Here is a 13791-nt window from a genome sequence, read left to right as displayed (position 1 = left end):
TTTTTGTCTATGAATGAGTTATTATTTCTGGATTGAATGACGATTAACCTTGATCATAAATTGGCAACCTGGAAAGACTCATAAATTCATAAAAATACAAAAAGCTCCATCTTAAAGTAATATGTATAAAAAGTCAATTCATTGCATCCCTCTCCTTCATCTTAAACACAATAATCAATACATTTAATAACCAGATTACATCAACTAAACTATATTCAACATTAGAATTTAGTTAAACTAATGAACACCCCTATATGCATGAAACAAAAGGAATATGTGGTTCAAATCCTCTACTAATTAAAAACAAATCATATTGGACAAATATTTTGCACGAGCAAAAAACTATAAATAGATTAGTCCGCGAATAACTCAAGCATGCATCTCACGCTTGTCCTTTTTCCTCTTACAATCTACATCCATCAAAACCACATAAGTTTTTCTTCCCATCTCTTCAACAATTTTAGTTTCATAATGTTCAAACTTCTCTTCCTAGTTATTTCACTCTTCTTTCCATTTTATTCTTCTTCTTCATCATCATTACATCCCTTAGTTGTTGACTCTGAAAAATTCCATCTTAATTCTACTGCCATTTCCGATTTTCGACTTCTCAATCGAAGGAGTTTGATAAGTTGTCCTATAAATCTAAACCCTTATATCAAACTTGAAGTCATCTCCAAATCCAAGGATGGTCTTTTGGATGAGGAGTTCCTGGATGTCGTTGTTAGTGGAGTTTCGATTCCGTCAATTGATCATTGGGTCGCTTTGATCACACCATCAAATGCAAAGTATATACATTATCATCTCTAGTTATTCATTACTCTTAAAACTGTGACTTGTTACCGTTGATAACAACTTGTCGAAAAGCATCTCCATTGAAAGTTTTTAAATGTTTAACGTTACATTTTTACCAAAATCATTATAGATTTAATATTTTGACAATTGCGACAAATGTTTTTCTTTTTACTGCTTGTTGTTATAGATCTAAAACGAAGCTTTCTGAATTCTCTACAAAGAGAGGACACATTTCTATTTGGAAAAAGACCTTTTTCCTCTATTTTCATCTCTCTTTGTTGCAATTGTTTTTTAGACAATGATCATTCTACATTCTACGACACAGCAGTAATTGATTAGTTCAACATGCCCAATTTTTATAACTTTACTTTTATTGAAGACAACTAAATCTATTTCTAGTTTTTTTTCTTTTCTTTTTTTTTTTTTTGATCTCGTGATCGATATTTGATAATTTTATTTGTTCATGTATATTAAACAGTGTTGATGGCTGTCCAGAGAGCAAAGCTCTTTATCTCCAAACGGGTGATTTAAGTTCCCTTCCTCTACTTTGTCATTATCCAGTCAAGGTATATATATATATATATATATATACACATATTAATGTTATATACACAGCTTTTGTCTTTTAATTGTAGAAAAAGTAAAATATATATATTGTTTTTGGCAATTGGCAGGCAGTTTATTTAAGGAGTGATCCAGATTACCTACAATGTAAAAAGAGGGAATGCAAGAAAAGAGTGGGAAACAATTGCGTAATACAGACATGTAATGCCACCGTGTCATTCCACGTCATAAACTTCAGAACCGACGTGGAAGTGGCCTTGTTTGGCGGCGGCTTTACCTCCCCTTGTCTTTACCTCAGATCACAACCTCTCCCTTTCCTCAATCCTAGCGCTCCATTGTACGGACAACTCTCTTCTCTTGATTCCACTGCCACTTCTGTGAGTCGTCCCCCAAATCCTTTTCCTTTTTCTTTTCTTTATTCTTATTCTTATTACACTTATTTCTATCCATCAGGGTAAAATGTTGCTATCTTTAAAATTAACATTGTCTTTATAATATCAGTTTTAATAAAGAATATAACATATTAATTGTAGATGAGATTGAGTTGGGTTAGTGGAGATCAAAATCCCCAACAAGTTCAATATGGGAAAGATGGAACAAGAAAGACCTCTATAGTTTCTACTTTTTCCCAAAATGATATGTGCAGTGAGTTCCCTTTTTCTCATTTGCTTATTACTTCTACAATTTAAATTTCAAAAATGACATCAATATAATAAAATTTGACCTACTTTTGAAATCAAAACCTTCCTTTTTCTTTTTCTTTTTTTTTTTTCCTTTGGTAATAGATACATCACGCATCCAAAGTCCAGCAAAGGATTTTGGCTGGCATGACCCAGGATTCATTCATTCAGCAGTAATGACACAACTTCAACCTTCTACCACCTATTCTTATACATATGGAAGGTAATTTCTTTTCAACTCTCTCATCTATTCTCTAGAGAGGTTCAATCTCTCATTCCACTATTATTTTACTAAAAAAACTATCAGTTAAATTGATAGATAGATTTTAAAAATTAAGATGGAAAAGTGCAGTGATTCAGTTGGTTGGAGTAACCAAACAACATTTAGGACACCGCCGGCTGGCGGCGGAGGAAATGATTTTCATTTCATTGCATTTGGTGATATGGGAAAGGCTCCTCTTGATTCTTCTTCAGTTGAGCATTACATTCAGGTACCATCGATCTGCATATATTTTTGAAATTAGCATTGATGGATTAGGGTTTAATGGTATATATATTTTGGGGAAATGAACAGCCAGGGTCGATCTCAGTGGTGGAAGCAATGAAAGAGGAAGTAGAAAGAGGGGAAATAGATGGAGTGTTTCATATTGGAGATATAAGTTATGCGACTGGTTTCTTAGTTGAATGGGATTTCTTTCTTCATCTTATTAATCCCATTGCTTCTCGTCTTCCTTACATGACTGCCATTGGTAACCATGAGAGGTACCACTACTCATCCTCATTTCATCAAGCTACCATCGGTCTATTTTAGTCTTTTAACTTTCAAAGATGTTAATACAAATTTGTGTGTAGGTATTCTATATAATGATCGCAACTTTATGAATAAACATTCTTAGTACGGTAGATTACAATGACTTTACTTCGAGAACTTTCAGACCTAATTTTGTAGGTGTAACCAACACAATTTTAGTACAGCTTTCATGTAAATGTTTATGTTGATATTCATTGTTTTACGTATATGTAGGGACTATCTTAAATCAGGGTCAGTATACTCATTGACAGATTCAGGAGGAGAATGTGGAGTTCCATATGAAACATATTTTCAAATGCCAAATTATGGTAAAGATAAGCCTTGGTATTCCATTGAAATGGCTTCCATTCATTTCACTATCATTTCTACTGAGCATAATTTCTCTATCAATTCGCCCCAGGTAAATTTATTTTCATTCCTTTCCTCCAAACACTACACTTTCTTTTATTATTACTATTTTTACTTTTAAAAATTTTAAAATATATAAAAAAAATCCTAAGGTACTTTTAACTTGGTTCATTTGAGTGTTTATAGTTTCAATGTCCTAATGTTTATTGTTTATTTCGAGTCTTGTACTCCTAGATAATGATCATTTTCATCTCTTAAAAAATGAAATAATAAAAATTAAAATGAAAAGATTAAAACAAACAGTTTTAAAATATATGAAAAATGAATTAAGTTAAGAATACGAAAATTAAAATGGATAAAAAAGCCAAAAGTACATGTGCTTTTAATTTAAATTCTTTTTTCATTACACTTGAACTAAGGACTTATAATAGAATTATGTTTAGTTATCTTCGATTTGAGTGTGATAAATTAAATTCTTCACTTTTCTTCTTGATAAAATATGTGGGTTAGGGGATCATACCTCTTACCTCAACATCACTGTATAAGTTCCAAATACAATCTTAGAGCGGTAAAGATATATAGCTTTGACAAATTCTACAATTTATAAATGAATTTTGTTTCTTTTCCTTAATGTAAATGTCTTTTCTCTTTAACAGTATGAATGGATGAAAAGTGACATGGCATCTGTTAATAGGTCAAGAACACCATGGCTTATATTTATGGGGTAAGTTATTGCAAATTTAGAGTTGTGTACTTTTTTGCGATACAATATAAATAAAGTTATTCTTAGATGTTGTTAATGTTATGCACATGTAGGCATAGACCCATGTACTCTTCCATACGAAGCATTCCTCCTAGTGTAGACCCCTACTTTGTTGATGAAGTAGAACCACTTCTCCTCCAATATCAGGTAAATTTAAAAGTTTTAGGGATTAAAATTAAACCTAACTATAAATTGTGTGAAAACTTATTATGTTGAGATGAATATATATTAATGCAGGTTGATTTGGCTTTGTTTGGACATGTTCATAACTATGAAAGAACATGTTCTGTGTTTGAAGATAATTGCAAAGCAATGCCTTTCAAAGATTCAAATGGGATTGATACTTATGATCATAACAACTACACTGCTCCTGTTCACGCAATCATTGGCATGGCTGGATTCGAGCTCGATGAATTTTTTCCAATCAATGTACTCGAATCTCTCTCATTTTAAAATGTCCAAAATTATTTTGTTTTTCCGTGTTTGAAAACTAATTTACCTTCAAAACTTTAAATGTTTCAAAGTGCTTTTTTTAATATATAGAAAATTGTACTCTTTAACCAGTTTAATATAAATGATTTTAAATATCTTTTGCTTTCTCGTTTCAATTTACTTTATATATATAATATATGTTTGCAGGTAGAGAGATGGAGTTTGGTTAGGGTTAAAAAGTTTGGTTATTTGAGAGGACATGCAACCATGGAGGAGCTAAGTTTAGAGGTTAGTATTGTGATCAACTGTTTCTATTGGTGTAAAAATAATCACCTAAGATTTTTGGAGATTTACAGAAAAGCAATAATATATAAAGTTGGAAACTATATATAAGATATATTAATTTAAGAATTTCAACCATTTGTATTCTCCTAAATTTCAGTCAATAATTCTAAAAGCTTTTCTAATAGTTGGACTCTTAATTTTAGTTAGATAAAATCAATTTATTATGAACTAATTATTTTTAGTAAGGAAAAATTGTGAAACATTTAGAAAAATATGAACTTGTAGAAAATAACTAATTTTGTATTTTTAATTTTTATGCAGATGGTGAATGCTGATACAAGAGAAGTAGAGGATAGTTTCAAGATTATAAAAAGTTCAAATTCCACACCCAAAACATGAACTCCTTAATTAATTTCATCACCATTAATATAGAATTAATAAATAGTCAAGATCATATATATATCAGTATGGACTAATTAGCTAGCTTGCCAAGAACTATTTGTTAATTATTAGAATAAATTAAGCATAAAGTGTATGAATTAAGACTTTGTCTTATTGAAATATTATTCTACTTCTAAATGGATATGCCTAAATAATATATATGAATGCTATGCTACAAAAAAAAAAAAAAAAAAAAAAAAAATTGTTTTGTCACAAGGTCTATATGTGGTATAATAAACCTTGTCCTTTACATAATTAAGTGAAATAGAATGGACGGGCCAAATTGAAATATTTGATGAGTTGATATATTATATAATCTCTCGTATACATTAACGTTTCTATTTAAATTTTTTCTATTATATAAAGTTGATTCTATTAACTTAGATAAATTAAAATGCTTACCTGATATGTTAACAATTATTTTAATTAAAAATTTTGTAGTAAATATGTTGTATTTGAAGCACTTTGAAAGGAATAATTTAAGTCAAATGAGCTATATGGTTTAACTGACATACAAATATATATTAGCAAACTAAATGAAATACGATTGAAATATGGACTAATTATTAGTTGCAAAGGTAAACATATGAGTTTATGATTAAAAATTTCTGAGTTTTACTAAGTAGACTTAGCTATTATGGTATTGGCATGGCCTTCGCTCCTAAAGGTTAAAAGTTCAATCTTTCACCGATAGTTATTGTAAAAAAGAAGCTTAATTGGACGTATGATTGGAAAAGTCAATAGCAAGATGCCAAGTAGACAGGTAGGCTTCCTAAGTATTATCATAAATTGACAATGCATGTTATTTAGAAGCTTATGATAAAACCTAAAGAATGATCCCAATATAATTAATATTATAGTTCCATGTATTTGTAAAATATTGTTGACCTTGTTTGTTTGCAAAACCTCTCCTTTGGTACTACCAAAAAGATGCAAGTTTCTCCATTCTTTATTGTTTTTAGAATACATTATTGTCTTTCAAAAAAAGTATTTTTCATGAATTGTATTTTCTTTATATTATTATTTGTGAAATTAAGGTTATTGAACATCTTAACTAATTTGTGATTTCAAATTTCGTAATAATGTTTTCGAAAAGAAAAATAATGATAAAAAAGAGAGATAATGATTAATTTTTATAAATATAACAATGCATCAAAATACTGGAATAACAAAATAAAAAAGTGTATGATAGTTTTATAAATTCCAGGTTTATCCTTCAATATTGAACACCGTTTTCCACCTCCTTTGCTCTTTTTTCTTTTTTTTTTTGCAATTTATTCATCCTCCTCATATTATTAATTTCTTTATATTATTACTTCTTGTTCGTGATTTCTTTATTTTTTCTACTAGAATTTCTTCCTTCCTCGTCATCTTTTATATATATAATATATATATATATATATATATATATATATATATATATATATATTTTACTTCTTCAAATTCTCTCTTAGTAAAAGATCTTCACCATCTCTCATATATTTTCTCTTCTATATCTAAACGATTGTGTACCAAGATCGAAATGATCTTGGTTCAAGATTGTGTACCAATTATAAAAGATTTTGGTACACGATCATGTAGCAAATCTAAATGATAGTGATGCCCGATCTTGTAATAAATATAAATAATATTGGTACACGATCATGAACTAAGATCGTTTAGATTTGGTGCACAATTGTTTATTTGGTGCACAATTGTTTAGATCTGCGATCGTGTACCAATATATAAACAATATTGGTTCACAATCGTTTAGAATTGGTAGAAGATCATATACCAATATTTGAATGATCTTGTATCATTTTCTACACAATCAATATCATGATCGTTTAGAAAAATTAAAGAAATACATGCATGTATATGACCAGTGTTGATACTATATATCTCTATAGGATCAAGTATCATGATCATTTAGAACAAGAATTACAGACGCACCAAAAATCAATTAATCGCAGGTTGATTGGAACATTTTTAGTATTTTTTACCGTGGGTTTTTTCCGTTGTCAGAATTATATTTTTGAAAAAACAAGTTGTTTTTAAATCTTTAATTAATTTCCAATTATTTCATCTATCTTCCCGTGGGTCACAAATAAAATAATTTCCAACCATAAAAAAGAGAACATTAAAGGCCACACACATTTTTCCCTCCGGCCACCGCTTTATTCATTTCTTTCCCATGGATCTCTTACTCAACTTTAGTTTCACTTCCACACTTTTCTTTCTTCTCTCCCTTCTTCAATTCTCTCTTCTATCTTCGTCGTCAACATTACATCCATTGGCAGCCCATTCCGCAAACTTGCATCGTAATTACACTGCAATATCGGATTTTCGATTGCTGAACAGAAGAACGTTTTTCAGTTGTCCAACTAATAGAAACTTTTTTATTAATATCGATGTCATCTCCAAATCCAATAGCCTTTTGAATGAAGAGTTCGTCAACGTTACTGTTGGTGGAATTACGAATCCATCAAAAGACCATTGGATTGCTATGATCACACCTTCAAATGCCAAGTATGTTCATTTATTTTCAAAACAAACTTAAACCAAGCTTTAAGTGTATATAATATTTAGTGTTTGGTTGATTTATCAGTGTTGAAGATTGTTCAGTGAGTAGCATTTTATATGGCCAAACGGGTGATTTAACCCTACTTCCTCTACTTTGCCATTATCCTGTCAAGGTAATAATTTCATCATTTTTGTTTTTTATATTTATATCTCAATTACTAAAATGTATTTTATATCTATCAATTCTTTTGTGCTATTAATTTAACATAATAAATACTTAAACTCAAATAATGAACTCAAGAGAGGGACTAAACTCTAAATATTGTAACATTTAAGGACAAATTGAAAAAATTTCTATCTATTTTTTTTTTCATGCTACAAGTATATATGACCCATCTGCCTTATAAATGTCCATCTGTTTGGTTATGGAATAAATCTTCATCAACTTTTTTCTAATTTAATTAACTTTTATACACCTAAACTGTCATTATAAATATTAAAACAAGAAAAGAAAAAACAAATGAAAATTAGGTTCATTTTGTAACATTCCAATTTTAAAGAAAATAATAATAATAATAATTAAGTTGAATATTGTGGGAATATTCTTTATTCATAAAATATTCTATTTTCTACAATCATATCAATTGTTACATAAATAGCTAAATTACACAAATTAAATAAGGAATGTAATATAATTAGCCTAAATTACAGAATATACATTAATACCCTCCCTCAAACTCAAGGTGGTAGAGTGGCGATCAACTTGAGTTTGGTAAGTAATTGACAGAACCGATTAGATGGCAAAGCTTTGGTGAAGATATCCACAGGTTGTTCAATAGTAGAAACAGAACGTAAGAGGAGGGTGTTGCTTAAGAGGTGGTAACGAACAAAGTGACAGTCATTTTCAATGTGTTTTGTACGTTCATGAAACACATCATTGTGAAGCAATCTGAATGGCACTACGATTGTCACAATGGAGGAGGGTAGGACCCTATTGAGGGACACCCATATCAGCAAGGAGCCATCGGAGCCATATAAGTTCGGCTGTAGCATCAGCCAAAGCACGATATTCGGATTTCGTACTTGAGCGAGAGATAACACTTTGTTTCTTACTACGCCATGAGATGAGAGAATCACCTAAGTAAAAGCAGTATCCTGTGGTGGATCGTCGATCAGTAGGATCCCCAGCCCAATCAGCATCAGAATATCCCGACAACACAAGGGAAGACTGAGATGAGAACTGGAGACCATGTCCCAAGGTGCCTTTGACATAGCGAAGTATGCGTAGAACAGCAGTGAAATGAATTGTTCGAGGAGCAGCCATAAATTGACTGACAATATGAACAGCATATGCAATATCTGGGCGAGTCACTGTTAGGTATATAAGACTGCCAACAAGTTGCCGATACAAGCTTGCATCGTCAAGAGGAACACCATCAAACGGAGTTAGATGGACATGAGGATCTAACGGTGTTGAAGATGTGGTGGAGTCTGTAATTCCTGAGCGAGCTATTAGATCAGATGCATATTTCGCTTGAGATAACAGATAACCATCTGAACGGTGAGAGACTTCAAGACCGAGAAAGTAATTGAGAGATCCAAGGTCTTTCATCTCAAAATGTTGACCAAGATATTGTTGTAGGTCAGATATGGCCTGTGGAACATTACCAGTAATAATCATATCATCAACATAAAGAAGGAGAAGGACAATACCACGGTTTGTTTGTCGTGTAAAAAGGGCCTTATCGTGAGAGCTGGAGGTAAATCCAAGTTGAGTAATGGTGGAGCTAAACGTGGCAAACCAAGCTCGTGGAGCCTGTTTTAGACCGTATAGAGCGCGACGAAGGAGACACACCTTGTTGGGAGGAGGAGAAGTTCCCTGAGGTGGCTTCATATACACTTCTTCAGATAGGTTGCCGTTAAGAAATGCATTTTTGACATCCATCTGAAGAAGAGGCCACTGTTTGGCAGCAGCAACAGCTAACAAGCTGCGAACAGATGTCATCCGGGCAACAGGGGCAAATGTTTCTTCATAGTCAATCCCATATTCTTGTGAGTATCCTTTTGACAACAAGCCGAGCTTTATAACGTTCAATAGTTCCATCAGAGTGAGTTTTGATTTTGTAAATCCATTTGCAACCAATGGGTCTTTTACCGGGAGGTAAATCAACATAGTCCCAAGTGTGTGTCTTTTCAAGAGCCTGTAATTCTTCATCCATTGCTTTCTGCCATACTGGGTTAGTACTGGCCTCTTGATAAGAGGTGGGTTCAACAAGGGAAACAATGGTAGAAAAACAATGGTAATCAGTGAGATGAGTGGGAGGTTCTCTTACCCGGGTAGAGCGACGAAGAGGAGTAGCAGGTGGCGATTCAGGAACATCATCGGAGACAGACGGTGGATCCAGATTTGCAGTAGCAGGTGAAGATTGTGCAAGCTCAGTATCCAAGGTGGGTTCAGAGAGAGGAAAAAGGTCAACAGATGTATTTGTAAAGAAAGATTGCAGACTAGAGAAAGAGGTGTGGAAGGAGGACAAACGAGAGAACATAGTGTGTTCCCAAAAGGTGACATGTCGAGATATCTGGAGTCGGTTGGAAAGAGGGTCCCAACAGTGAAATCCTTTGTGTTCGGTGCCATAGCCAAGGAAACAACAGAGACGGGCACGTGGTTCAAGCTTATTGTGTTCATGAGGATGTAAAAGAACGAAGCAGGCACTACCAAAAACTTTGAGTTTAGAATAGTCGGGAGAAATACCATATAGTCTTTCGAATGGAGAGGTGTTTTGAAGAACAGAAGAAGGGAGACGATTGATCGTATATACTGATGTAAGGGCAGCTTCACCCCAGAATTTTTCTGGACAAGAGGCAGAAAGAAGGAGGGCACGTACTGAGTCAAGAATGTGACGATGTTTGCGCTCAGCACGTCCATTTTGTTGAGAGGTATGAGGGCAAGAGCGCTGAACAATAGTGCCCTGTTGGGAAAGAAAAGAAAGAAGGATGGAATCTTTATATTCCAAAGCATTATCAGTGCGAAGAATTTTGATGGGAGAGGAAAATTGAGTGCGAATCATGTTAGCAAACTCAATATATGTGCGAGATAATTCAGAACGATGTTTTAGAAAGTAAATCCATGTAAATCGAGAGTAGTCATCAATGAATAAAACATAATAGCGATAACCATGAACAGTAGTAGTTGGGGCAGGACCCCAAATATCAGAATGCACTAGATCAAAAGGTTTATCACAATTAGAAATGGATTGAGAAAAAGACAGGGCAGGTTGTTTAGCAAGTTTGCAATTCAAACAATTAAAAAGAACAAACTTAGTAAGATTATTCAAATTGTTAACAAAAATTAAATGACGAAGTTTTTCAGAAGAAGCATGACCAAGACGAAGATGTCACTGATATGTGTCAAGACTGAAGCAGAGATGAAAGAAGGAGATGGAACCCGAAGTGATGTGAGCTCAAACAATCTTCCCACTTTGCGACCCGTTCCAATCATCCGTCCCGTCTGCGGATCCTGAACCTGACAACCATTGGGAGAAAAGGAAACATTTAAGCCAAGATCACATAATTGACCGACAGATACTAGATTAAAGGCCAGATTAGGAACACAGTAAGTATGGGAAAGATGTAAACTGGGAGTATCAATGGTACCAGTATGAGAGATGTTCATACAGTTACCATCAGCAGCATAAATAGGAGGTAAAGATTTTGTAGGGCTAGAACTAGACATAAGAGAAAAGTCAGAGGTCATATGATTAGAACAGGCAGAATCAAGAATTGAGGCTCTGTTGGGAGTGTATGTGCTGGCAAGGACAACATCAGATTGTTTAGTAGAATTGATGCCAAGGCGCTTTTCTTCAAACAAAATTTCTTGAATAGTTGCATCCAATGAGGGTAAGGGACTCCGGTGTAGTAAAGCAGCTCTAACATATTCGTATTCTGGGCGTAATCCCATAAGGACTTTAATAAGGTGAAGATGATCAAGCTGAGTCCAAATGGGTTGAAGAACTGCCAAATATTCATTGACAGACTGACCAATGTCTTGATGCAAATTTACAAGAGTATTGTGCAGTTGATAATAATGGGCTAAACCAATAGATTTGAAGCGTGTAGACAAAAAAATCCCATTATTGTTTAGCATCATCAAAAGCATCAAATTGTGCATGTATAGCGGGAATATAAGTGTTACCAAGCTAGGTGATAATTTGATGATTTTTACTGTCCCAATCTTCGAGGCGTTCAATGAATTTGTTATCTCCTTCCTTGTCCTTGTCTTGTGTAGTTGGTTTGATTATGTCGCCAGTTACAATGCATCATAGTTTTCTTCCAATGAGAAAAACTTTTCATTTGATTTGCCCATGTGATATAATTTGTTCCATCAAGTATTGTACTGATGGGTCTAATGATATGATCTCTCTCCATTCTGAAAAAATTAGAAGCTCACTTGTACTAGCAACTGAGTACGCAAGAACCTTAACCACAAGTTTTGTATAAACTGGATTTGCGGCTGAGGTTAACAACGAAGATTTTTGACTGATTTTCAACTCATTCGTGGCTGGGATTCGTCAAATCTGGAGTTTGCGATTGGAGATCGCGACTGTGTGGTTATCTCCACGTCTGAGTCGCGGCTGAGATGCGACGACGAGGACACGACTGGATTCGAGGGTTCGCGGCCAGGATTTATCTTCACAGCTAGGTTGTCCGACGCGGACAGAGGTTCACGACTGTGAACGGAGACGAAAATGAAGACAGACGGCCAATCTGAGTAAGGATCTTTACAGTAGAGATCTGGGCGGCGGTGGTGATGAGGCTTGGGTGCTTCGCGAATGGAGACAAATCGGAGCAGGAACGTACCCAAACGCGACTGGTTCTTGGGCTGAGGCTGGTTCGAATGGTGCAACGCCGAGGCTGCAACTTCACGGGACGGCGAGCGCGATGGTGCGACGCCGAGGCTGTAACTTCACGGGACGGCGAGCGACTGATGCGACGCTAAGGCTGCAGCTTCACGGAACGGCGAGCGGCTTGTGCAGAGATCCACCTCACGGTAGAGATGAACCGGCAGAGATGGGCGGCGGCGGCGGCTTATGCAGTAACCCTAGGTTAGAGGCTCTGATACCATGTGGGAATATTCTTTATTCATAAAATATTCTATTTTCTACGATCATATCAATTGTTACATAAATAGCTAAATTTCCCAAATTAAATAAGGAATGTAATATAATTAGCCTAAATTACAGAATATACATTAATAAATATAAATGCAATTATTAGTCCTTTTCTTCTTCTCATATATCCTAAGTATATAACGGGGGCATTTTTAAAAATAGCAACATAAATTAAAATATTTATAAAATTAAAATATTTACAAGTTATACCAAAATTTTGGATTTTATCAATGATAGTCGCCACTAATAGACTTGTGGTCTATCAATGTCACTCATTTGCATATCAATGGTTTTGAATGTCAATTATTGATAGAATCTGAAAATTTTACTCTATGTAGTAAGTATTTTGTCAAATTTTCTATTTTTTTTTATAATTTTCATTATATAATATTAGATAAATGGATATAAAAATGTTTAAATTTGAAAAACGTGGATAACAATGTTAGAGTAGGTTATGAAAATGAGGAGGAAACCAATTCAGCAGAGTGTGTCACGCTGGAAGTGATTCATGAAGCCACTAAGAGAATCCTCAATCGTCTTCTAGAAACTAATGATTGGTTAATTGTTTATGAGGAATATTTATCCTTGCCTATAAAAAATGAGGACACGTACAATTTAATGTATATTATTTAATTCATTTTTTTTTATTATTTCTATCTCAAAATTAAGAGATTTTGGTTGTATAAATTGACCATTGGTCATTATCAACACCCTCTGAAGTACACAGAGGAAATTTTTTCAAAAATTTGAAAAGTTCTAAAACCCTATGTTGGTATTAGAGCCTACTATGGCCAATGCCGCCTCTAATGTTGCTGTCCTCGACCCTCCTGCAACTGAGATCTCAAATCCCTCTTTAAATCAAGTCCTTAACCAACTAACCCACAACCAAACTCGAACATTGCAACAATTACCTATTGTGGAAAACTGTTGCTCCTTCGATCCTCAAGGGGTATAAACTCGAAGGTCACCTTACCCACGAAACTCCCTGTCCTTCGAAGTTTGTTC

At 33.9% G+C, this 13791-nt stretch overlaps 2 protein-coding genes across 5 annotated transcripts in view; both read left to right on the top strand.

Moving 5' to 3' along the window:
• The first annotated feature begins 391 nt into the window (after window positions 1-391).
• LOC116403781 (nucleotide pyrophosphatase/phosphodiesterase-like) lies at window positions 392-5318 on the top strand. The gene is made up of 13 exons (XM_031885344.1): window positions 392-785; window positions 1271-1358; window positions 1467-1733; window positions 1890-2001; window positions 2142-2259; window positions 2389-2527; window positions 2611-2798; window positions 3061-3247; window positions 3852-3919; window positions 4012-4105; window positions 4196-4387; window positions 4598-4678; window positions 4997-5318. Exons 1-13 carry the CDS (start codon window positions 472-474, stop codon window positions 5072-5074), a joined length of 1926 nt encoding a protein of 641 aa, XP_031741204.1. The 5' UTR covers window positions 392-471; the 3' UTR covers window positions 5075-5318.
• Window positions 5319-7275: 1957 nt separating this feature from the next.
• The window catches only part of LOC101202910 (probable inactive purple acid phosphatase 27), a 28633-nt gene continuing 22117 nt past the window's right edge, over window positions 7276-13791 (top strand). For all 4 annotated transcript variants that reach the window (XR_004216482.1, XM_031885131.1, XM_031885129.1 and 1 more), the window contains exons 1-2: window positions 7276-7624; window positions 7704-7791. Coding sequence is in view for 3 of the 4 variants with exons in the window: in XM_031885131.1 (XP_031740991.1) it covers window positions 7290-7624; window positions 7704-7791 (423 nt within the window). In the remaining variant the exon portion in view is untranslated. The remainder of the gene's footprint in view (window positions 7625-7703; window positions 7792-13791) is intronic.

This window comes from Cucumis sativus, chromosome 5 (assembly GCF_000004075.3).
Source record: "Cucumis sativus cultivar 9930 chromosome 5, Cucumber_9930_V3, whole genome shotgun sequence".
NCBI classification, from domain to species: Eukaryota; Viridiplantae; Streptophyta; class Magnoliopsida; order Cucurbitales; family Cucurbitaceae; genus Cucumis; species Cucumis sativus.
Note: the sequence above shows the minus strand (reverse complement) of the source record. Positions and strands in the feature narration are given on the sequence as shown.

Coding starts and splice junctions, on each gene's coding strand:
- LOC116403781 (XM_031885344.1), top strand. CDS start 472: ATGTTCAAACTTCTCTTCCTAGTTATTTCACTCTTCTTTCCATTTTAT. Junction 2,260..2,388: donor TATTCTTATACATATGGAAG/GTAATTTCTTTT, acceptor GGAAAAGTGCAG/TGATTCAGTTGGTTGGAGTA. Junction 2,528..2,610: donor CAGTTGAGCATTACATTCAG/GTACCATCGATC, acceptor GGAAATGAACAG/CCAGGGTCGATCTCAGTGGT.